Source organism: Drosophila elegans, unplaced genomic scaffold (genome assembly GCF_018152505.1).
Source record: "Drosophila elegans isolate 14027-0461.03 unplaced genomic scaffold, ASM1815250v1 contig_520, whole genome shotgun sequence".
Classification (NCBI taxonomy): domain Eukaryota; kingdom Metazoa; phylum Arthropoda; class Insecta; order Diptera; family Drosophilidae; genus Drosophila; species Drosophila elegans.
The window spans coordinates 897270-921155 of record NW_024545903.1 but is presented as its reverse complement, the minus strand read 5'-3'; the positions used below and the strand labels follow the sequence as shown (position 1 = coordinate 921155).

Here is a 23886-nt window from a genome sequence, read left to right as displayed (position 1 = left end):
TTCTATACCACATTAGGTACATAAGTTGTGATCGGACGTCTATATTATATAAAACAACAAAAATAATGTACAAATTTTAATTGAATAATAATTGTAAACTTCAGAAATTTAAGATTTAAGATTTTAAAACTTTATTAGGTGACTTCTCATATAAATGCTTTATTTAATGGAAAATCTACATAACTTCATTGTTTCAAAACATACGTATAAAAAATGGTTGTTTTTAAAGAATTCTATATTTTTGTTATGACTATGAGGGCATATAAACTTTGGCTTGATATATTTTTTTTTTGTTCCTACTTCAAACTACATCTGACTTTCATCGGTACTTTAAAATCTAATAAAATAAATATATATCAATTGAAATAACCCGTGTTTTGTAGTTGTTAAACATGTTGTTCACTGTTTTTCAGAAAACCTGCGTACTTTCGATATTTTTATAATAGATCTGGCTATGTCAATAACCTAATCTTGGTTGGAAATAAATGTTTGTCATAAAATTTTGTAAACACATGATTGTTTCGACTTCTGATTCCATCTGGACTTCAATCCGGTTCTGAAGATCAATTCAAGACCGACTTCTGTTATTCTTGCTAGCAGGTCACATTGCTGTGAATCACAAATTCATAAATTAAACTAAAACAAGACAGCATAAACAAGACTGAAAAGTTGTTCAAAATTTCTGTTGCAAACGCGCCGCGAGAAATGCCAGGTATCAATGAGTTTCAAAAGCTTTGTAAGTCGATGTTCACAGATTCCATGAGAATCGTCTGCTCGGCCACAGTACCGGAAACCCTGAGCCAGAAGTATCACAATCGGCTGATTAGGGCCGAGGACCCCTACACAATCTTCCAGATGAAAAGTCAAAACAGCAGTTATCTGCTAGTCTTTAGTTTCCTGGAAATCAACAGGTGCCATACCATCCAGCTCAACGATCTGTACGCCGTCAGTTGCCAAAATGAGTGGAACGAAACGAAGACTTGGTATTTCGGCTTTAGCCACCGCATGTGCTACAACTATCCGATGAATCTGACGACGGAACTTCGGGAACACTGTGGCGCCAAGGGCTATGACGAGGACGAGCAGTCGGGTTACTATTATACCAATCATGACCTGGACGCAGATATTAGCCTACAAGGAAATGCCGACCGTTTGCTGGCATCCCCATTGCTTGTACTTTGGCTCATAGCATCACTCTTAGTGTTCGCCATTCTGCGATGGAAGGCAGGCTGATTGTAAGGATGGTTGGTTGTAGTCGCTCAGTTATTCGAGAGTTTCGAGTCACACAAGTTCTTTCCCTTTCGAAAATTATAAATCTAACATGAGCCGGTTTTCTTCGATCTCTGCTCACTTCAAACGAATAACCGAAGTCTTGTAGACATTGACCTGTGCCGGCGAATATCCCAGCGATGTGAAAATCCGTTTCGGTGGCCATCTATCGTTGCCCGGTGATCCTTACGCCGTTTTCAGGCCGAGCGAAGATGATTCCAGGGATCTAATGGTCATAACTGGCAGTGAGGAAGTGAAATCCTGCATATCGCTAAAGGTGATCGGAATGAACGAGTTTAAGTGCATGAGAGGCAACAATTCGTCGAGCATTGCTTATACAAGTCCCAGTTATTTGGTCTGCTTGGACTACTTTTTGCGCATGGCGCGTGAACTGGAGATGGAAGAAGAAAGCCTTCACGGTGCTGTATTTTGCAAACGTCGAAACCCGTTTGCAAATGATAAAAACAGCAAACGACGAAGCTATCACAAAGGGTTCCACTATGATTATACTAATCCTTTCGGCAGTTTTGGCGATATTTCTCGCTCTACGGTGGTCTTAGTCATAATTGAACATCTCTTAAATTGGTCAGATCGTTCTGACAGCCTTCACATGTGCTGTAAAATCTCACTGTTTCAAAATTGATTCAAACTATTTCCAAGCAGGTTTTGGAAGTGTTCAGAGATTTAAAAACAATTTCGTATACAATTTCTTATAAGGATTTGTTTTTAGGGACAGCCCAAAATAAAAATTATAAGTCTTGTTTGCTTTTTTATTTAAGGTTTGTGATTGAATGAAGTATCCTTAAAAGTAAGGTCTCTACATATTTCGATTTTTCACATCTGAAGCTGATGACAATATTATCTGATCTCCAATGTCAGAATTAAGTATGAGATTTTAAATACATTTTTTCATAAGTTTAATATCCCCCTGCCAAGTTTTTATTCTCGATTTCAGTGGCGCCCCCTTGTTTTATGATCCATGTGATGTATCCATCATGAGTTGACATATTTTGACAGTGCTCAAACCTAAAAACGCTGACAGTACACAAATCTTTTGCCTGTGGCGGCATGGAACTTAAGAAGCCGTCACCGGGATCTCCCTGCTTTTTATGCCATGATCGCATTGCATTTCCCTTTCATCTGACAATGTTGCCCTTGTCATCTACTTTATGCCACATTTAGAGAGTGGGAACTTCAGCATCGGATGAGTATGTGTAGTACGCATCTGCGCGAAGCCTTCGTTCATTAGGTCTCTTATAAATAATTGCTTTTTAACAGAGGCAAAAATTATCACCTAATTATAGAGCTTGACACGGGGGATTCCAACTGTCTCTCGTTTTTACACATTTGGAAAAAGTGAAGTGCTGTCATGCTTTGTCTATTAATTAACGACGGCAAATTTTTCATGTAAATTGTTCAAAATTAATTCAAAGCAGTTAATTATTAATTAATTATATTCAATTATTCAGTAATTATGTTATACAAGAGTGATAAGCTTAAAATTGAAAATCAGAGTATGTAGATTAATTTATACACAATAATTTTTACATGTTTTCCCGATATACTAATGCAAACAATAGCTATTTGAATAATATTTATTTTCAGCAGCACTTTGGGTTAATAATAGTATGTCCGTGAAAAATCTAAGCTGTCAACCGTTTACTCTCTAGGTGAGCACTTCAATGTCCTTTCAAAGGGGAAGTATACCGTCGCATAACTCTCCATTTAACTCGCATAAGGACCTCGTTTGCTCTGGCATTTCCGTTTGCCATTTGATTTGACAGGACACCGTATGTGTGCGTGTGTGTCTGCCGCTGTTTGGCCCATAAATTTGTATTTCCCTTTCGAGGAGGACTTCTGCAACATGTCCGCCTGTCAGCAAAATGTCGTCCTTCTCCCGGCAAACAATTTGCCGCATCGCAAAAACGGGACAAAACGCATTTTTCCATCGCTGCCGTTCTGCTTTTCAAACATTATTGCAATTTCGTAAATATTGTAAAAATGTTTTACGCTCGGAGCGCCAACGCTTTATGCAAATTAGCTGCACAAACCGTTCCACATTCCGAATGTTAATTTGCATTTCGCATTTCGCATTTCTTCCTGCTGCTCAGTTTGCTCCCAGCTTGTTTGGTTCTGTCATGTTTGGCCTGCGGATAAAAGGGAATTTTTATTTGCATTTAAATATATTACATACTTGTTAACCTCCTCCTACTTCTATTTGAGTGGATGCGGCTATATCTGGGAGTTGGGAGTTGAGAACTGGAAACTGGGAACTGAGATCCGGATCTGGGATCGGGGAATGTTCTTTTGCGGCCTTATCCCTTGACTTTTGGGAATGCGTTTGAGTGCACTGCACATTCTATTGTCCTTCGAACGGCAATCTGTACTTTTAATTGCCCTGGAAAACCGAGATTTCCACAATCTTAATCCACTTTGATTGCGGCTTCGCTTTGCCAACGTTTGCGGCTAGGCAAAAGTTTTCCCTCACTGTTTACTTTCGAGTGCTTGTGTGCCTCTCGCTCGTTTGTTTATTTGTTTTGACTTTAATTAAGTTTTATTATACAAATTAACACATGCGGGTGAAAAAACACATACTCGTAGATGGAACCCCCTCGAGCTGCTGTTCTTGTGTGTGGGGGATTTGAATTTTTAATTAAATCATATTACTAAGTCAATAATTAAATAAGTCATGTCAAATTCATACGCCACTGACAGTTTAATAAATGGAAAACTTTAGCATATTGAGAAGGAGCTAATTGCTTTTAGCTCACAAGATGCTGAATTCAATCACAAGTGTTGTCTATCGAAGGATGAGTTATAGTAGTAAGGAGTGTAAACTTAATTATCTGTGAGCTTGGGATTAAGGTGCGGTTGAGTTATGTGCTCAAAATACTTACAAATTCTTGGTTTCCGTTATGGAGATAAAATTCCAAGTTTCAAACTTTTTTGTTGGCCATTTCGTTATTTTTACCTTTAGATTTATTTGGCACATGGAATTTAAATGTAATTTATTTTTGGGAGGTCTAAAAGTACAAGGGGTGAAGATGGTTTGGTTTGGTGAGAAATCAAATTCACCTAATATATCTTCAATATTCCCTTATTCCCAATTTAAACATAAGCCCCCGATATTGTCTTAGAAAATGTTATTTATTGGGAGCTTCCTTCGGTGCGTCACATCTGGTTTTGTGTCGTATAAATATAAGTATGTATTAGTCAGGTAGGCGAATATGTTAGTCTTAATACATTTTTAAACATTAATGCAATTTGGCTAATTGAAATACATATGCATGAAGTAACCTCGTGGGGCCCATTAAAAGCTAGCCGTCGTCATCAGAGCGGCGGATAGGCGTTCTTCGCGTAGTTGGCAGCCACGCAGTAGTTCGTGGCCGCTCCGAAGAAGGAACACACTCCGCTGTTGGGCGCAGGATTCGTTCCGAATCCGCCGTAGCAGTTCGTATAGTTCTGGCACGAGCGCAGTTCCAGCGGCCCAAAGTTGAGGGCATAGGCCCCGGGCGGCGGCGGAGGCGGTGGGTGTGGCAGACTCGCATATTTGTGCATATTATTGCTAATGGGCGCCGGCACCAGCTGTGGAGCCGAATCCAGCAGAGGCCTCGAGCCCACGCTTCTCTCATTCCGCCGGAATTTAGCACGCCGATTCTGAAACCAGACCTGAAACATGCGTCCGAGTAATTGATAAAGGAATTAGCTTTGTTGGTATGAATTGCCTATTGGGGGCTATGCCAATGGTGGCTAATTTCGAGAATGAGCTTGTGCAATAAGCTTGAGATTAACCAGAATTTCTCATGATCGATCTATAAATTCTGCATTGACTGCATCACGTAACGTTTCCTTTCAATACAACATTTAATTGAAAGACCTGAACATGTTGTTGTCTATTATTATTTTCCCAGTAAATTATTAATTTTTAGAAGAGACATAAATCATCATCAAAATGCAGAGCTTAAAACAATGGACTGCATTGCTACTGCTACGTGTAAAAATATATTTTGATAAATGCACAACAATGAACTATTATGTAGCATTCACATGTAAAATTTTATGTTTTATCATTAACCAATGTAACATGTCAGATTTGTAAAATAATCAAAACATAGAAAGCTTATAACAAATAAGTGGCTGCTAACATTTTAATTAATTTTTCCTTTGAAATTGTTGGTTGGCTGTTACGTATGAAGGTAGAAAACACAGAAAAGGAAACAAACTACGGCAAGCCGGAGTTTATATACCCTTATAACTTCTAAAAATTAAATATTTTTTAAGAAAAGTAAAGTAGTTTATGATTTTACGCTTTATTGTTGTCCGATTTTAATAAATTAAACCCGTAACTCTAAAGTAACAAACCATTACTATATATCGAAATCAATGTATTTTCATATATTTATCCGATTGTTCCTTTGGTTGCTGTAAGATATAGTCCTCAAATTTTAATGAATCTAAAAATGTAATTCTGAATTATTTGACCATTTCTATATCTTAAGGAATATTATAAAGAAATTTAAAAAAACAAAGTTATAATTTCGTTTCATTAAGTTTTTCGATTTTTCATTCAGGATCTGTATGTTATAATCGTCCAAACAGGCTCGCTCCGAAAAACTTTTGGGTAAGTTTAATACAGATAGCTTTTAAACTGAGAGACTAGTTTGCGGACAGACTGATGGACATGATGCTGATCAAGAATATATATACTTTGTAGGATTTCACTGCGTTGCAAAGTTCTGACTGAAACTATAATACCCTCTGCAAGGGTTTTAAACCAAAGCTATGCATTGTTAAGAATAATGTAATTAAAAGCTCACCTGCACTCTTGCCTCGCTCAGATGCACCTTGGTGGCCAGCTCCTCGCGGACAAAGGCATCCGGGTAGTGGGTCCGTTCGAATACCTTCTCCAAGGCCGTCAGCTGGGCGGAGCTGAAGGTGGTGCGATTGCGGCGCGGCTTCCTTGAGTGGCCCACTGGGAGACTTCCGGAGCAGGGGGCTACACCACTACCACCTCCGCCATTGGTGCCTGCAATCAGGGAGCCATTAATTGGGAATTTTCACTTTTACTTTGGCTTTTAGCCTGCGGGACTGAATGCAAAATCTCTTTGGCGGACAGTGGCTGGAAAAAGGGGGAAGCTGCTCGTAAATAATCGATAGGAGCCAACGGATATCAATTAATTTGGCAGCCAGCTAGGAAATTTCGTTTCTTTTATGGGTTGTCGTGAACACATAAAATTTTGCATTCCGTTTGATCCTTCGCTTGGGGTTCGAAGGTGTGGGGGGAGGGGGGTCATAAACAAATGGCATGAACCATAAAATATCTTTTGACGACATCGGCGGACAGCTGTCTACTAATTTCGTCGCCCAACAAACATGAGCTAACACATTTACGATCTATTAATTAAAGTGAAATTGTGACATTAAGCGGCCATAAGCGAGAGAGCTCTTTGTCTCTGGCTGCTTTTAATTGATTTTTCATAGAATTTGCTTTAAAACCGTTTTACAAAAGATTAACAAATTTTTCCTTGAATTTTCTATTTTGGAGCTAATTGGAGGCGACACAACACTTTAGTTGAGAGTGGAAAAAACTAAAGTTCTTTTCCCTTAAAAGTATTCTTTAACTTATATTCCAAATCAAATAAAAACCAAGTTTATATATATCAAATTTATTGGTTAACCAAAAATAATTAATAAGTTTCCTTTCGTATTTTTTTTTTTAATAATTTATTATGAATCACACATTGAAACTAAGAAATATGTTAAATGATGTATTTGAAGTCTGAGATATTCGGTTTGATTTTGGTTGGAAGAGTTTTCTGTAGTATACTGTATAATTTGTTGGCGTCAAACATTTATTTGCTATCTTTTCTCTTTTAACATTTTAAGTTTGCAAACCATTTTGTATGTAAAATGAAACAAATGTTAGTCTATAATCGTTTTTAATGAAGACTTCTCACTCCTTTTAGTTTTCACTTTCCGAGATACATAGATAAATTGCCTCTGATATCTCCGGCATCCAGTTTGCTGGATTTCTTGGTTCAGCTTCTGGGTGGCCATTGCCGTGACTATCCCTATCAGCATCAGATATTTTCCTACCCACGCCATTTGTCTCAATTTGTCAGCCAAGCTGTCCACGAAGTTGGGAACTGCATCGTAGATTAGCTCGGAGCACTCCATACAAGTAAAAGAAAAAAAACGGGAGACCGGAGCAACTGCATCGGCAACTGATGTCCCCGGGGATTGGGTTCGGGTGTTTAGGGAGTGAGTGAGGGGAAGATCTTTAATTTGAATTGCCAACGAGCGATAAAAAACAGTTGCGGCTTAATAAAAAACCAACAAATCGAAAGGGAAACCTCAATCAGATTTGTTCAGCGGCAACAGCAAGGGGTGAAGATTGGCTGAGGAGTTACACTGCGAAAAAAGTTTTTTGATTATAGGAACATGACTCAAAATCCCATATATGCTTTAAATTTATTTTAACAATAAGAATGGAGCCTTAAACAAGTTTTTCTATTTTCATTTTCATTGTCCAAATAATATTATTAGAAATGAATATAATTTTAGCTTGGTGCTATTGCTAAAACTTAGAAAAACTTTTGTTCATCCAATATTATGAATTAAAGCACTTAAAAAAGTGGACAGATTTTGATAAAGTGAGTGTCAAGCAAAATTAATTTTTGAAGAATTATAATAAAACGGTTTTAAAACACAACTAATTTATTTAATATTCAGGAGTTATATATATAAAATTCCATTTGGTAAAATGCTTTTCTCAGTGCTAGGATGCAACTGGCACATGTTACAATCCAATCGAGCGACGAAAATAAACGAGGGAAGGCCAGGGAATAGAGTGCGTGCTGTGTCTGGGACTGGTTACAGTGGGACTGGCGTTTTATATGCTCCACTTGGAAATTATAGTCGTGGTAGCTACTCGCTACCTCGGATGCTTCAAAGGCATGCGGCCACTGAGGGAATATCATGTCAGCTTTGATTACGTTTTGTCATGTTGACAATGTTGAAGTGTTGTCGGCTCGGAAATGTTTCCACTGCCACAAAAAAAGAAAGGAAAGGAAAACTAGCGACCTGGAGCAAGAAAAGAAAAACTTTATGCGAACTGGTTACGAATTGTTGGAGTTCTTTTACGAGTTTCGTGAGACTTTTTTCATTTTTCTAGGATTTCGCATCAAATTAAGCTGCGGCAGACAACCAGTAGCAATATGTTGACAGTTTCCTCTCTGTGGGGCTATTACGGCGAATGGAGGAGTAGTTAAGGGGGGTTAAGCCGCAACCGCAGCAGCAAAAATGCACGGAGATGACATTGCACCGGGATCGGCAAAAATGAGCGAATGTCGCCCACATCTGGCACCTAATTGTCATCCATGAGTTGCGCCACACATTTATATATCATCCCATCTCATTCCACATATACCCTCTTATTAATGCATGTGCTGAGAGATATAGCTATGATTATGCAGTTGTGCGAATAATGCAATAAATTCTCTTGGCTCGCATTTCAGATGAATTTATCATTTATGAATTAGGCCATTGTCGCTCTGGCTAAGTCCCACAAAATCTAAGCTTATAATATTTGTATATGCAAGTGTCTATCTACCTTAAGTCCTTTGGCATTCTGTTAGAACAGCTGGTTATTATGCCAATTAAGAGGCTCTAAAAGTTAAATAAACCCAAGTGTCGCTCTGATTTCAACTATTTTAAGCGGTGAGCTGTGAAAATATTTAAATGAAAATAAATAAAAGCTTAGTCAATTTACACATTTCTATTTACATCATTATGTTAACATAAGAATGTTTTACCATTCTCTGTTTTAATTATTTCTATAACTTTTTATTATTCTTTATATTCCCTTAAAATTTAAAGTGAAAAATTTATAACCTTGCAGAGGGTATTATAATTTCAGTCAGAAGTTAGAAGGTTAGAAGTTTATCTATTTTATTGCAATGGCTGTAAGGGTATTTATACTTGGACTTTTTGTTTTTTTTTTTTAAAGTCGTTTTTTGGGGTGCAAAAATTCAACCAATCCAAAAGTTTGTAGGTCATGTAGGTGGACCCACTCAAGAAAATGAAGTGTTAAATTGAAACCGATCGATTTTTAAAAAAAAGTTACACTGGTAACAAGCCTTAACAATAATGAGGGAATGATCAGGAACCGGTAAGCCAAATAAACCGATTGAAAACGGGAACGGTACTAGAACCGAAATGAAATTAAATTTTGAATTAAGTACCGTCGTTTGTTCCAGTACCCTTTCGGAAATACTTTTTTATTGGTTTTTCTATTGAAATGCTTTCTAAAAGAATTAAAATGAACCACATCGCAAAGTTGCACTTATTGTATTTAATTTAAGAAAGAACCAAAATAAACATTATTTTTAACTGTTAGTAAAAGTGTCGAAATTAAATATACTTTAGAATTATTGAAATAATACTTAATTACTTAATTAATAATTAATTTGAAACAAAAAGAGGCGTTGGACATGTAGACAGTATAGTTTGTTTTTAACTTTCTCTTTGCGTAAAGACACACCTTTTCACTTTTAAATCCCAAACGCAAAATAAACTACTTATTAATAATCAATTATTGCGTCTCATGTTAACTTAATTTTATTTGTATAGGTTTTTATGATACCTTCTTTACTAAAATTATGCCATTTCTTTCGTCCGTGAAGTACGAATGAGTTTTTTTTTTTTATTTTGTTTTTTTAAAACAATGACGCTTGAACTCACCATAATTGTTATTCAGTTCCATGGATAGTTTGCCTTTGGCATAGGTCTCGTGTTTCATTTCCATGATGTTATCTACCGAAAATCGGTGCATTTTGTCCAGATCTCGGGCACTGCCCTCACGATCGTTCAGTTTATCTGGCGCCTCAAGATTTTGCGACTGAAGTGCTGGATATACCTCGCCGGAAACTGTGAGCGAATGCGATCCCGTCGGTCCGTAGTAGAAATTTCCCGGGTTGCCGACGGGCAGCGAATGCATTTGCTGTTGGTAGTTTAACATGTCTAGCAAATCAATTGCAAAATATTGTATAAATTTAAGGTTGAACTTTTGTCTAAAACACTTTCGATTTATTTGGGATCGCGATCGCGAGACAATGCAACTGATTTTTAATTTCGAACTTAATTCTTGGGTTGTCCGATTGATTGAATTAATTTTTGTTCTCTTAGCCTGCCACGATTGGGGGCATCCTGTGCGAACTTGGTAATTGGATTAGCACACAACACATAAACGAGTTAATTACGATAATTGTCGCGACGATACTAAACCGTGCCAAAGTCGTGTGCCCACTGAAATTAGCCTCAAAATCGAAAGAGTGCGCCCTGCCTCGCTCGTCGCTCGTCGAGAGATCCCATCCCCAGAATCGAAACCGAAACATATGTCTCCCGAGATCGCTGAGATTCTAGCGATGCGCCTAATTATAGCCCACCGATCTTCCATTGGCTGATGGTCCTCTGGCCTCTTCTCTTCCATTGCGTGGCCGACATTTTGGGGGCGTTGCCTCAAGACTCAAGTGGCTGGAAAATGCTTGAAATACGAGGTGAAAAGTATCAACAAGTTTTGAGCATTTAAGTAGTAATAAATACCAATTAGCCAGAGGGTTTGCTCTCCGGTTCACATTGTCCTGCCTGTCAGCACTGGCCATGTGTCTTTGTTGCCGTCGTCCTGATTCGGTGCTCCCATTTCGCAGGATGTTCAGTGCATCTGAAGTAGTTTCGGGCAACATCGGGGCATAAATCTTGGCACGCACACTGTTTGTCATCCTCCTGAGCTAATTTCCATAACCACAACATGCTGTTCACTTTACCGGCAAAGTGGAGCGATGGAAATCGGAAGGCTTGGGCGGAACTGGTTAGTTAAGTGCATGTTTGTGGATCTTTGTCGTTGTGCAGCTGTGTTTAACTTTACCTTAGAAGGTGTTTCCCTGCTGTTGTCCTTACACAATATGTTGTACATGTCCTTAAATAGACTCACTGTCGATAGGAATTAGGGTCATTCAAAATATTTTGCCTATAATCAAAATAGTTTTCATTCGATATAAAATGTTTATCGGTTTTCAGTGAATAGATTCTTTATCTACATCATATATAAGTGCTTTTAGATGTTTGTAATTGGATTAAACATAACGAACTTCTGGAAATAGACACCAGACTGTGACCTTCTTTCGTTTTTGGATTTGTTGACCAAACTTTCTGACTTAAATCCTCCGTTTGCCTGACGTTCAAGTGCGGGAACCCACATCAAGGCTTTCCCTGGTCTTAACTATTCGCAACTATCCCCCGAGAGAGGACTTCCGCTCATTAGTTGGCCCACTGCAAAGCTCGCTATTAATATTCTAATATTCTGCTGTTGGCAGGGGAGCAGCTTGCTTGGCGGGAAGGCTGGCTTACACACATTTTCCCTTCCAAATTGAGCTGTCACAAAAGTTTATCCAAACTACTTGACACTTCGCTGCCGGTTTTTGGCTACGCTTTTCCACCTGCAAAGGGGAGCAGCCTCGTCCGGCTCGTTTCTAGTAAATTATCTCACGTTTTCGTGTGCGAAAAGTTCTTGAGGAATGTTGCGGTGTGTATTTTTAATAAAACTTCAAAGTTTCCTACTTGCCACGCTTTACTATGTCTCTCAAACGTTTTTCTTCCCGGGCTCAATTTTCTTTCGTTTTCGGGTTGCCTCTGTTCTGTTCTTATTTTATTTTTTCAACTCTTGGAATTCTTTGTCACGAAACATTTCTCGCGTGTTGCTGCTGGTGATGTTGCTAGTGTTTTGTGGGTGTTATCCGTGTAATATGGTTACCCAGACAAACTTTAGCCGGGCAAATTCTTCTGGCAAGTCGAGGAGACAGTTTTAATGCTGTCAGATAGCAGGAAAGTAAGTAAACCTGTCAGGCTCCTCGGCGGGAAAGATGCTGGGAATATATCGAATATTATGTGGAATTCCGATGGGATAAATATGCGCAGGTAATGTCGATTACGATGTCAAAAGTATGCATTGAATACAAAGTGGGTTCGCCATGGCTGGAAATAGCTGTCTACAGAATAAGGTGTTCTGTCTGGGAAACTTTTCTTGCAATAATTCAAATTGGAAGACAGCTTTCGATTTTTTTTGTTAAACTAGCACAAACTGTGTGTCATTTGCTATTCTCAAATATTTAACTTATGTGTATTGTGTTTAGTAACTAAAATTTTAAGTATTAACTTAGAAAGAACAATGTATAGAATATACTTTATTTTTTACTCGATTTCGCAGATTATAACTAACTCCGTGTTCTTTTAAAAAGTGTTTCGGGTAGTCACAGATATCTCATCCATCGTTACGTTTACTAAATGAATCTAAGAATCTTTAAAATTTAATTTTTGTAAACCATAAAAGTATTACAATCCAAACCTGTTCATTTTGAGGAAATCAACAATCCTAAAATCCGGAACATGAGGTTCGCAATCCTTCAACCCGTAACAGTCGTTAAATCAGTTTGACAGTTTTTCTAGTTTCCCGCACACATTTAACAATTTCAATTTCCTTTGAGAAACTCAAAAGCGGGGATTTGGCCAAGTTCCTTTGAACTTCATGTTGTTTGTCAAGAAAATGAATTTCACTTGACGGCGATTATGTGGCAAGCATTTAAACGGTTTTCGTTCAATTTGTTGTTGCTGCCGTCGCTTTCGCAAAAGTTTTGTAAAACATTTCCGATATTTCAGAATATTACCGAACCAGGGCGGAACCGCAACAGAAGAACCAGCAACAGTAGCAGCTCCATCGCAGGAACCCATCACGCGCCCCTCGTCTACTTCTAAGCCCAAAATGCCAAACACGAATGGCACACGCTCCCTGACAGGGGCAAAATCGAGGGGAGAGGGTGCAAAAGTTTTGCCTAAATCACTTAACAGAAAACAAGTGTTGGCATGTGCCCTCCATCCCGCCGGACTTCCTGCCCCTTTCGGAGCGGTCGCTCGGAGTCCGCCTCTACCATCTTCCCCTCTACTGAGCAGAAATATCGCAAAAGTTGCAATGGAAACTTTGGGCATACCCATTACAGAGCCGGAAAACAGGATCAGCTAGAATGGAACAAATTTCCAGCTTCTGTAAAGGCAAACCGCTATTAAAGTGTTTCGAAAGTTACTAAGGTATTTATATTTATACTTCAATTTAAAGTTAAAGTTCATATACAGGATTTTTTTTAAGTTGAGAATTTTAACTTCAAATTTTACAAAGCTTAAAGAAGTTTTACATTCAGCAAATACCTGTAATACTTATTTGTATTAAGTTCATATTCTATTATGTATATAAACCAGATCTTATCCAAAAACTGATTTTTTTTTATTAATTTAATTTGGAAATTTCTGTTACTTTTTTTTTGCCCATTTCAGAAAAATCAATCCTTTGAACTTCTGGAACTTGAACATTTTACTAGGTATTTAATATTTCTAGCCTTATCTGAAATCTCTGTAAGTCTCTCCTGATGTTGGGTTATGTTGGAATCAGGCAGCACAACAAAGTTGACGTCAAATGAAATATAATAACAAGAAGTAAACGGAAGCATCAGGTTCGGCAACTTAGCTGCCCGACCACGCCCACTTCCATTTGCTCCCGAATTTGGGGCAGTGCGTAAACAGAAAATCAATTACACACTGCATATATATAGAGAAAGGTTGACAGGCGCCCTCTGGCGGCTCGCAACTGTCAATGGGGCAGATCAGAAAAAAAAAACAAATTGAAGGTGTATATAGTTGGTTTGCACTTGTATAATACCTAGTATATTGAATTTCAAAAATGGTCAGGAATAAAAGTATCAAATTATTTTAATTTTAAAAAAGTACAAAAAATAACATCTTTAATTAGGCATGTCAAAAAGAAAACAAATTTAGGGGGTATACAATTGGTTACGACTGAGTAACACCATATATTATATATTAAATTTCCATTATGGTAAAAAAAGAGTTGTGAACGATGATAAGCTTAAATAAGCTTTAACATGCAAATTAATTTTGACTTTGTTAATAATTAAGTTAAAGCTTTGGAATCGTCACAAGAAAACACATTGTATAAGATTAATGTTTTGAATGAATTAAAATTGTATTCAAGATATAAATGACCTCTTATTTATGGAAATCTAAAAGCATTGAATAGATTAATGTTTTCGATATTTTAACATTTCTCAAATCCGATAGGAATTACAATAATAGTTGTACAACAAATTGCTTTCTCTTGTACCAGCTTTTTAATCAATTAAATACGCATTGCATGTTTATAAAACATTGTAGACGTTACCAAAAGCAAACTCCTCAAAAGTTGGTCACAACACCATCCTGGTAACGGGGTATATTATAGGAAAGAAACGAGGCTTTACATTAATTACGGCACGCAAAAGCTTCTTGACTTTTATTGTGACATAGGCCTGGCAACTTACCCACCCGCCCCTTTCGTATCCACATATAAAACGCATGAATATTTTATACTTCCCAGTAACCAGGACCAAGTATACGACAGCAGTTTTAAAAGCCATGTTAAGAGACTTTCCCGCCTCTGCTCCTTTCTGCTCAGATGTCCATTTAGACACACACACACACTGCGAGTTGGGTCAGTCGTCGGAGTTTTCGGCCGGCCAACATCAATTTTGCAAAGCTTTGACCGTAGCAAAAATGTTGAGGCATTTTCGATTTTTCCTCCTTGTTTGCCTCTCAAATGGTTTGCATAATTTATGCATTTTTTATGCCAAACATTTGAATTTTGCTGAGCCGCAACGAAGTCGAGTCTCGAGTCCAAACTCGTCCATTTAATATTTATCCAGCTGAGATTGAAGGGGATTACAGTCTGGAGTATGGATTGCCAATTGTTTCTCCGCTACTAAACTCGGTCATGTTACCGTCCACACCAAAATGAATTTTAATTCACGTTTCTGCACACACGATATCAGAATTTGGCAGCCGGAAAGCCCCTGGGTTCAGATCGTATTTATTCACGGGAATTGCAATTTTTGATGCCATGTCGACACGCAAGAGCATCAGCATCAGCAACAGCATCAACAAATCCAACCGCAGAACACGACAAATACCACAAAATGTGGTTTTGCCTAACCTGATGAGCTCATTACAATCTCGGCTCCTTCATGCATAGTTTTCTGTGTCCGGAAAATTTATGAAAATATGGCTTTTATATGAGAGGGAAAAATGTACTAGGTAGAAATAGTACAATTTTAGCTTTGGTTCAACTTGCTGAAATAGATTTTCGGAGGCTTGTGGCAGAGTACCAGAGAAAACAAATATATTAAAGATACATTTAAAATTTGTTAAGGCATTTAAGATAAATAACCACTAGACCGGATTTTGCATATTCCCTGAAAATATGATTATTCCGTTAATATTGCCAATATCAACCCAGACTGAAACTTAAAACTATTAAAATATTTTCAGAAACACATAAACCATTTAAATATATATGTTTATTGGTTTAACAACGTTCTTAATCTTAATACAGCCGTTAATGCTAACTAGTGCCATATTTTAAGAATCACTTTCAGCAATTTGTTAGCAAGAAGTGCCATTTTGTTGATTGAACATTTTCAATCGAAATTTTTTGCTGCGTTTCATTATTTTTTGCCGAGTTGCTGTATAGTTGTCATTCAGTGAGCTGCAAAGTCAGCAGCATTTAAATTTCGCTCACGATTGTCTCCGGATGAGCAGTGCAACGAGTGAGCAGAGCAGAAGACCAGCGAGGCAAACAGTCAAGGAAGAAATAACGCGGATTGAAAATCAACGGATACGGAACGGATGTACGGGTACTCAGTACTCAGAACCGTACCACAACTCCTTCGCCCCTCCTTTTTGTTGCCGCTGTAGCTGTCTGTTGGTAGGAAAAACTGTCGCTGCAATCAGATGCAATTAGAGCTTCCGATGCCTTATCGCGGAAAATGGGAACATGGGCGCGGAGGTCGGCCTTTGCAAATGAAATGGAATGGAAATTGAAAACAGAAACAGGGGAAAGTGATTGAGCCAATGCGCATCTGCATCGAATATGGCAAACTCGTAAGCTAAAAGACCTACATTCCTTCTTGGCAATGACTCCTACAGTATTTCGCAAAGAAGGTCCAGTAAATTAATTGATTACAAAAATGTAATTGGGCAAAGTACCTCCTCTTAATTACTTTTTAGTATGCAGGTTTTGTAAAGAAAGGAATCTAAAGGAATAATTCTTGTTTGTTAAGGCTGTGTATTTAATTATTTAGTTTCAAACGTCTTAGTACAACATTCGTCATCGAATTATTGTTTTTACTATTTATTTAACATTTCATAAATTTATACTTTATATGCTGCAATTATTATGTACAAATATTTATCAGAAATACTCAAAACTATCATTTGGGTTAAGAAAGTGCCTTGAAGTTAACGAGAAATTTCTGTTTTCGCTTTGAACTCGCATTATTCTTCCGTCCCATCAATCCACTCGAAGTGCACTTGAGATATGCATGACATTTCTGTCGCATTAATAAAGCGCCATCTCCAGCACGAAGGCAGACATCATTATTTTAAAAATTCAGTCGTTGCATAATAATGAATTCATATATTTATACATGCCATATGCCAACCAACCGGATGTCGGTCCTGGCCGAAAATTAATGAGTGGGCGGTGAGCAATTGTTGCACGCACCAGTCTTTAAGTTTCGTCGCTGCGCCAGAGAGATAAATCAAGCGGAAACTTTTTCAACGGCAATCCCGGGGAATATTTCATGGCAGGATTCAGGAATCTGCGGCCAAAATCCACACGACGACGGATTAGGCCAGGTCGGGATGAAATACTGTCCTGGGGCGTGAGCAGATTTCCGCCACGAGCTTTATGTGCTGTGCCATATAAAAAGGTGTTGCTTCGCCTGTCTCTTTCTTTTTATGTTCCTCTCTAAACACACACACGCACACACACACACACATGCAGACGGTAGCAGGTGTGTCTGTACATTAAAGGCCATAAAATATTCATAAAATGCATTTCTCGGATGCCAAAAACCAAACACAAAATTCGAAGGCACCCAACATGCAAAGTACATACACAAAATACACATTTTAAGTACTTAAATGGGACCTATGTTGCCACATGGAATATGTACCTATCCCATGGCCGATTATAAACTAACCTCAAAACATAATTAAAACACTTGAGAAAACTTTACGGAGCCTGTGCCTTCATTAGGTTCTTTATTGGGATAGGGATAGATCTAGATTTAGTTGGACTTCTTCATCGAAGCACCTCCTTCACGTAATCCATTGCGGAAACGACGGCGTAAGTTCTTCAGATACCGCATCCTTCCTGTTCCCTGGGCTTTGCGACCCTTCGCCTTTCGGGACCATCGAAAGGAGCGAGTTTTGGCTGCGGGGTAGCCGCATTGGGAACACTTCGACTTCTGGAGGTGATACGACGAATCCCCGCAGCGGCGGCAGATTGTGTGCGTCTTGTTGTGGCGCTTGCCAAAGCTTGTGGTTCCCTTGGTCATCCTTCTTCGGTAGAGTTTTCCAAAAATTAAATAAGAAAATTTTCAAGTCTCTGGGAACGTCTGCTTCGGAAAAGAATGACAAGCGAAAAGGCTGATTTTGGAGATGGTAGGTGCAGTGCACTCGTTTGGAAAAACCTTTCGATTTTTCTCAATTTGTTATCGATGGGTGTTGAAAAGTTTCGACTTTTATTACTATCGTAATTGTTAACCCGTTACTTTGTATGAAGTTGGCATTAGTAAGCGGCAATAAAATTTCTTTTGGATAAAGGAATTTTACAATGTTTTGTATTCCAACTATAAAGATTAGTATAAAAGGAACAATTTATTAATAACATAAGAAAGGAAAACAATTTGGACAAGCCGAAGTTTAAATACCTTTGCAGCTATATCAAAAGTGTTATATATTTTAAATCGATTAAAGTTTGTTGTTGATTTCAACGGTTCCTATGGCAGCTGCTGCAATTTAAAATATTAATAAAAATAAAAAACGTAATTTTAAAACTGAAAAAACATCGTTTTCTCATTTTAATTTTAAGAAACAAAACTTTTAAAAAGTTTTACGGAGAGCTTTAAAACTGCTAGACTTTTAAAAAGTAAAGGGTTTTATTAGCTTTTGCTTGCAACAGTTATAAAAAACAATAAATTAGATCTTTTATTTATATCCTCTTTCTTCAGAACTTGCTTTTCGATAGTTTAAAACAGTTGATATCGTGCACTTAACAGCACACTGTTAACTTTAATATATTTCAAAAACGCGAGCACCTAAAACCGAAAGCGCAGATATTTTCTAAATACTTAGCTCGGACAATTTATTATATGTCGATCGTTATTTGGAAAGTTTTCCCGATTTTCGCAAACTTTCATATAAATTGAGTGATCGTTTTCATAGAGGCTATACAAAATATTACTCTGATTTTTATTAAATTGAAACGCAATTATATCATTTATTTACGCATAAACTCAAAATATAGTCGTTTTATAAAATATTTAATGTTTGTGTATCTGCAACTTCGGTTGTCTTGCAGAAGTTTTGCCTCCTTACTCGTTTAAAATTAAGCTGAATGATATTTGATTTTTGATATTTTCGCTGACATAAAGTTTTTATTGTTTAGATCTATAAGCTAAACTATCATCCAATAAAAGAACATTACCCTTACCCCTAAAGATAAACTTGACATTTAAAAAGAAAAAGTTTAAGATTTCAGATTGCATTTCCCTTTGCTAACTTAATCTTTGGGAAAACGAAACGTCACTACCACGTGCACAACATTTGCCAATTGCTGCGAAATTGCGCGCAAATTATATCAATCTCCGATCAAAATCATTGCAAACTTATCAATTTTCTCTCCACGAACCAGACTCACATTCGCTGAGACGGAGTCAAAATCGCAGAGACCTTGTAAAAACGAACAAAAATCAAATATTTATGATATGTTTGAGCAACATTTTGCTGCCGCTGTGGCCTGCGGCAAAAGTAAACTACAAATTTTTCTTTTTCGACTGCATTTTCGTTTGCCTTGGCATTTGGATTTATGTGCGTGGCGTTTGAAAATTCAATTTAATTCTCATTTTTTTGTGCCATCGCGGCTGCTGCTGTGGGATATCCTATGAATTTTTGAGGCTATCTGGTGAAACCTTCGCCATTTTGGTCCTTTGCATATCGAGTTAAGTTATGGTTTGGCGGGAATTGTGTTAGCTGGGATGTGCTGGGATACTGATTTCTGCGAGCGGACAGAGTGTTTTCGTCTGCTTTAGTTATCTTCAAAGAAGTCCAGCACAAAGATTACAGCATTTATTCATACTTTTTATATAATTTATTCTAACAAATTTTAAGAAAAATGTTTTTTTACTTTATGACCCAAAAAGCTTTAAAACAGAGCTAATAAATATGCATGAACAGTTTTTTTATAACAGCTTCGTCATCCACTTTTGGTATATTTTTAGTTTTGTTGCTTTTTTAGCACGCATAAGAAATATTTTGGAAACACTTAAATTGAAAACGTTTTTGTATAAAGCAAAATTTCCAGTATTAAAGGAAAACTGTTCAAGGAATCCAAGAGTTCATTTGCAGTTCAGAAAACCATCTTTGTGCCAAAGAGATAGATTTCGAGATCTCAATTCGTCCATGTACATCTCGGACTCCCTTTGGAAAAGCTCGACTATCTGCTGGTGCCTCACCTTTCTGATGTACTTTTGCATACACCTCAATTCCTGAGAAATCGGCTTCACAACCGAATCGATTGGGCCATTATCCCCGCCGCATTGGCAATCAATTTTTTGAGCGAGTCTAAAAAAGAGGTTGGTGTTAAGGTGTTGGCCTTCTAATAAGTTCTGACAATCTTACAAGTGGGACATTTTTACGTATATATTGTTGTTATATTTGTATTGACAGTTTGTTCAATGGTAACTAAAGATATTAATTCCTATCGGTTGTGCACCGGTAAACATTAATGAGTGATTTGGCCAACAGAATTAAACATCTATAAGCTTTTATAATTTAGTAATTTTCATTTATAAATTTTATATTGGTAAAAGAAGACAAGTGAAGTTAAATAATTTGGTGGGGTCTGAGTAGTATTTGCTATGAATATACAATAGTATAAAAAAAATTAATTTGTTCATAAATTGAACTTTGTTTATTTTGTTGTTATGTCACTGAGGATGACCTGAGAAAAACAAATTTCAGATACTTTAAATACAATAAATCAATTACCTGCTAACTAAGGGAGACTAATAAAAATGAACGTTATTGTTATAACAAGATGCGTTATTTCATAGCCAAAAGAAATGGTAATCCCCATCCATTATTCGATATCCCTCTGAAGAACTCCTGTCAATGCAACATGGCAGTGTGATTCTTTGACAATCGATAAACTCTATTGAAGTTAAAAATGTTGCATTGTTAGCCCAACCAATCCGAGTCATCCCCTCGATCCAAGTGCCGGATTGTGTGTCGCAGGATAACGACGGGGAGCAGTCGTAACCCAGTGGCAATGCATTATGCTAAAATGTCTCCGGTTCCATCCGTTCGTTTGTCTGTCTGTTGTCTGCCCGTCCGACCGGCAGCATGTCTGCTCCTCCGATTCCGATTCTCCGGATGCTGGCAGTGCAATGTCGTGGCCTGTTGTTGGATGTCGGTGAGGGATTAAATTGCGACTTATGCTAAGCGAACTGATGGCGAGGGGCAAATTGAATGGAAGCTCGTTTATATTGCTCGAATTGCGGCAAAGTATTGGAGCTGTCGCTGGATTTGTCACTGTCGCTCGACGGCGTCGGGAGTTTTGCAGCAACAAGACAGGACCAAGTTTATAAATGCCTGGCAATTGGCAGTACAAAGGAATCCCGGCCAGGCAATTTCCATTACCAACTGGCATATTCCTCCGGCAGTGCATGAAAAGGCCATTATCGGTTTTCTACGGTCCAATACACATGCCTTTGGAACTCAATAGTTTGTTGTTGGTCTAAACATACTTTCCTATTCTTCGCTTGTTTTCGCTACTTCTCCTTGATAATTTAGTTGAGTTTGTGTTGATCTTTTTTGCACTTTTGTAATATTATTTACATTTCATATATGTTTTTTTCCATATCAGATTTTTTTAGGTACATTATTTTATCTTGAGATTTTTTATTTTAATTTACAACAGAACTATTAAAGTTGTCTAGTGTAAAAAACTATTTTAATTTAAAACTATTGTTTTACATTATAAACAAGAAAAAACGCTATAGTCGGATTTTCCGACTATTAATATCCGTTACTCAGCTAACAAATTAAACAAAATAAATATTCCCCCACAAAACAGTCAGAGTCTAGGTGGTGTCATCTGTCGAACTACCTAGCCAACCTCCCGCTAACAGTTCTATTGTTCTTTTTCTCTTTCATCTTCTACAACCGGCAGAGCAGCGGCAGGGGGCGGCAGAAAAACGGCAGAGCATCGGCAGAGAACTAACTTCGAAAGTAAAAATTTGTGTGTCTATCGATAGATATGACCAAAACACAAACACAGAAAACAACAGCTAAGGTCTAACATGTATCAGAGTGACGTGACAGACGTGTTTAGTAGGCATGGCTCCGTTTTGAAACTAACTTGCGCTTTTTAAATAAACTTTAAAATACTAAAATCTGCATGCGAAATTCCAAATCTCTAGCTTTTATAGGTTCCGAGATCTCGACGTTCAGACAGACGCACATGACTAGAACGACTCGGCTATTGACCCTGATCAAAATATATATACATTATAGGGTCGGAAACGTTTCCTTCAACCTTCTTTTATTCTACAAGTAACGGGTAAAACTTCACAAAGAACTCAGTTCAGTTATTCTTTAGCTCCGATTGAACCAGCATAATAGAATGAATTAAAATTGAGTTGGCCATGGCCATTAATTGACTGCGTTCCACTTTAAAGAGTCCCAAAACATAGAATTCGTAGGGATCGCGGGCCAACTGCAATTGGAAGTTCTCAAACTATAAAGTATAAAATATAGGTGAAAATATATTCCATAAGTATTAAGCTTAACTTACGGCTGTCTCTAGTCTTGTATCCAATTCCTGGCTGAATAAAGTTCGCTCTGCCAAAACCCTGGTTACCTCATTTTCCTGATCGCAAATATCAAATCCAATATTTAGCGTTATCCAATTATCCGCGTAAAAGAATATTGTCGACAAAGCAATGAGCAGAAGTCCCCAATATGTGGAACCAAATCCTGTTGTGTTGTACAAAATCGAACAGAAAGTGAAGTATATGGAGCCCACCGAGGAAAGATAGTAAACCATGCTCATGCTTAAGCTCTGTATTTGGAAAATCTCCGACATTTCGCCAAGTGTGTCCTTCAATTTAGAATGTCTTTCGGCTAACTGATCTAGTTGATCTGCTAAGAAGCAACATTTTGTTGCGAAAACTCCTCCGCCACGTTTGCGAGTAAGACAAATAGTTTCAGCTTCACCAATTAAGTGCCGTAAATCTTCTTCAAGAATATTATAGAGCCCAAGAATTTGCAGTATGGCGATATAATACTGAACCACGATCATGTTGAATATGGTGGTAAAGAGGGCTCCCACAAGTAGGCTTACACACAAGCCGAAAGTGAGATTTTTACGTTGAGCACTTATGTCCAAAATCATGTGCATGGAGTCAGAAAGAACACAGAATACAAATTTTATAATAATATGCCGACGATAGCGAAGAACCACCGAGGGTCTTTCCCGAACTAATTCAATTATTTGATTCCACAGCCTGAGGATTTTGGAACGCTGGATCCATCGGGTGATCATAGATAGCATCACGGCCAAATTCCGCACCACCGTCATTAGCAGGAAAAAGTACTCATGCAAAAGCCGAGCGTTATCCAAAGTCGATTTCCAGTTGTTATTGCTAAGGCCGAGCACACTAAGCAGCGTGATTAGACCTATATTATGCACCGCTGAGAATATCGTGACTCGTCGAGTGGCTATAGCTTTTCCGGTCGGCCAATCCACTTCGAAGTTCATTACTCCAACCGCAAGACCATAACAATACGCTAAGCGCAGAATCGCCTGCACCGCATTAACCATGTTTCAATACTGAATCCTCATCAGAATTAGCGCGAACTCTGTGATGAGCGCTTACGCAATACCATCAATATGATTAATTCTATGGGGATAAGTTAATAAGCCGGTGATTGATGGCGATAGAAACAAGAAGGAAAGCCACATGCGAGGGCCTCACTTATCAAATACGTTACTTTTTCAACCATTTTCAAAATATATATACGACTCCAGCATATATCGCCTTTTGAAATTATACTGGTTCGGCAAACAGTGTGGCCACGGTTTTTAAAAATAGGCCAAAAATAAAAAATAGTAAAATAAAATAAAAGCAAGCTATATCAAAGTAAAAGAAAACATACATAAAAACTTTGAGTTTTTAAATAAAAGTGGTAATTATTTTAAATCTTTTAAAATTAAATACAAATACTAAACTTTTCCTTTCATTTAACAAATTAATTTTAAGCAGATATCTATAAGTCTGAAAGACTAGTTTGCGTAGAAACGGACGGATAGACGGACATGGCTAGACCGTAACTTTAAAATAATAAACCATTGTTATATATCGAAGAACCAAAAAAAAAATTAATAATCAGCAG

General features: G+C 37.7%; 5 protein-coding genes across 5 annotated transcripts; 1 reads left to right on the top strand and 4 right to left on the bottom strand.

Annotated features, from left to right (window-relative positions):
* Nucleotides 1-600: 600 nt before the first annotated feature.
* On the top strand, nucleotides 601-2029 carry LOC108135389. Its single transcript, XM_017256088.2, has one exon. It carries the CDS (start codon nucleotides 706-708, stop codon nucleotides 1231-1233), a length of 528 nt encoding a protein of 175 aa, XP_017111577.1. The 5' UTR covers nucleotides 601-705; the 3' UTR covers nucleotides 1234-2029.
* A 2396-nt stretch (nucleotides 2030-4425) lies between these two features.
* On the bottom strand, nucleotides 4426-10571 carry LOC108135388 (paired mesoderm homeobox protein 2). The gene is made up of 3 exons (XM_017256085.2): nucleotides 10012-10571; nucleotides 6087-6295; nucleotides 4426-4938 (listed from the first exon to the last, which is right to left on the bottom strand). The coding sequence occupies exons 1-3, from the start codon at nucleotides 10286-10288 to the stop codon at nucleotides 4600-4602; spliced, it is 825 nt and encodes a 274-aa protein (XP_017111574.1). The 5' UTR covers nucleotides 10289-10571; the 3' UTR covers nucleotides 4426-4599.
* Nucleotides 10572-17439: 6868 nt separating this feature from the next.
* On the bottom strand, nucleotides 17440-18073 carry LOC108135366 (probable 60S ribosomal protein L37-B). Its single transcript, XM_017256057.2, has one exon. The coding sequence runs from the start codon at nucleotides 17763-17765 to the stop codon at nucleotides 17496-17498; it is 270 nt and encodes an 89-aa protein (XP_017111546.2). The 5' UTR covers nucleotides 17766-18073; the 3' UTR covers nucleotides 17440-17495.
* Nucleotides 18074-19632: 1559 nt separating this feature from the next.
* On the bottom strand, nucleotides 19633-20175 carry LOC108135375. Its single transcript, XM_017256066.2, has 2 exons — nucleotides 20110-20175; nucleotides 19633-20052 (listed from the first exon to the last, which is right to left on the bottom strand). Exons 1-2 carry the CDS (start codon nucleotides 20118-20120, stop codon nucleotides 19827-19829), a joined length of 237 nt encoding a protein of 78 aa, XP_017111555.1. The 5' UTR covers nucleotides 20121-20175; the 3' UTR covers nucleotides 19633-19826.
* A 1900-nt stretch (nucleotides 20176-22075) lies between these two features.
* Nucleotides 22076-23314, bottom strand: LOC108135376 (putative gustatory receptor 59c). The gene is made up of 2 exons (XM_017256067.1): nucleotides 22286-23314; nucleotides 22076-22228 (listed from the first exon to the last, which is right to left on the bottom strand). Exons 1-2 carry the CDS (start codon nucleotides 23312-23314, stop codon nucleotides 22076-22078), a joined length of 1182 nt encoding a protein of 393 aa, XP_017111556.1.
* Between the last annotated feature and the right edge of the window lie 572 nt (nucleotides 23315-23886).

What these genes read in the sequence shown, in the direction of transcription:
- LOC108135389 (XM_017256088.2), top strand. Translation starts at nt 706, where the DNA reads ATGCCAGGTATCAATGAGTTTCAAAAGCTTTGTAAGTCGATGTTCACA.
- LOC108135376 (XM_017256067.1), bottom strand. Translation starts at nt 23,314, where the DNA reads ATGGTTAATGCGGTGCAGGCGATTCTGCGCTTAGCGTATTGTTATGGT. An exon ending in ATACAAGACTAGAGACAGCC is followed by an intron (nt 22,229 to 22,285) that starts GTAAGTTAAGCT and finishes TATACTTTATAG; the next exon opens with TTTGAGAACTTCCAATTGCA.
- LOC108135366 (XM_017256057.2), bottom strand. Translation starts at nt 17,765, where the DNA reads ATGACCAAGGGAACCACAAGCTTTGGCAAGCGCCACAACAAGACGCAC.
- LOC108135388 (XM_017256085.2), bottom strand. Translation starts at nt 10,288, where the DNA reads ATGTTAAACTACCAACAGCAAATGCATTCGCTGCCCGTCGGCAACCCG. An exon ending in GGAACTGAATAACAATTATG is followed by an intron (nt 6,296 to 10,011) that starts GTGAGTTCAAGC and finishes CCCTGATTGCAG; the next exon opens with GCACCAATGGCGGAGGTGGT. An exon ending in TGAGCGAGGCAAGAGTGCAG is followed by an intron (nt 4,939 to 6,086) that starts GTGAGCTTTTAA and finishes CGCATGTTTCAG; the next exon opens with GTCTGGTTTCAGAATCGGCG.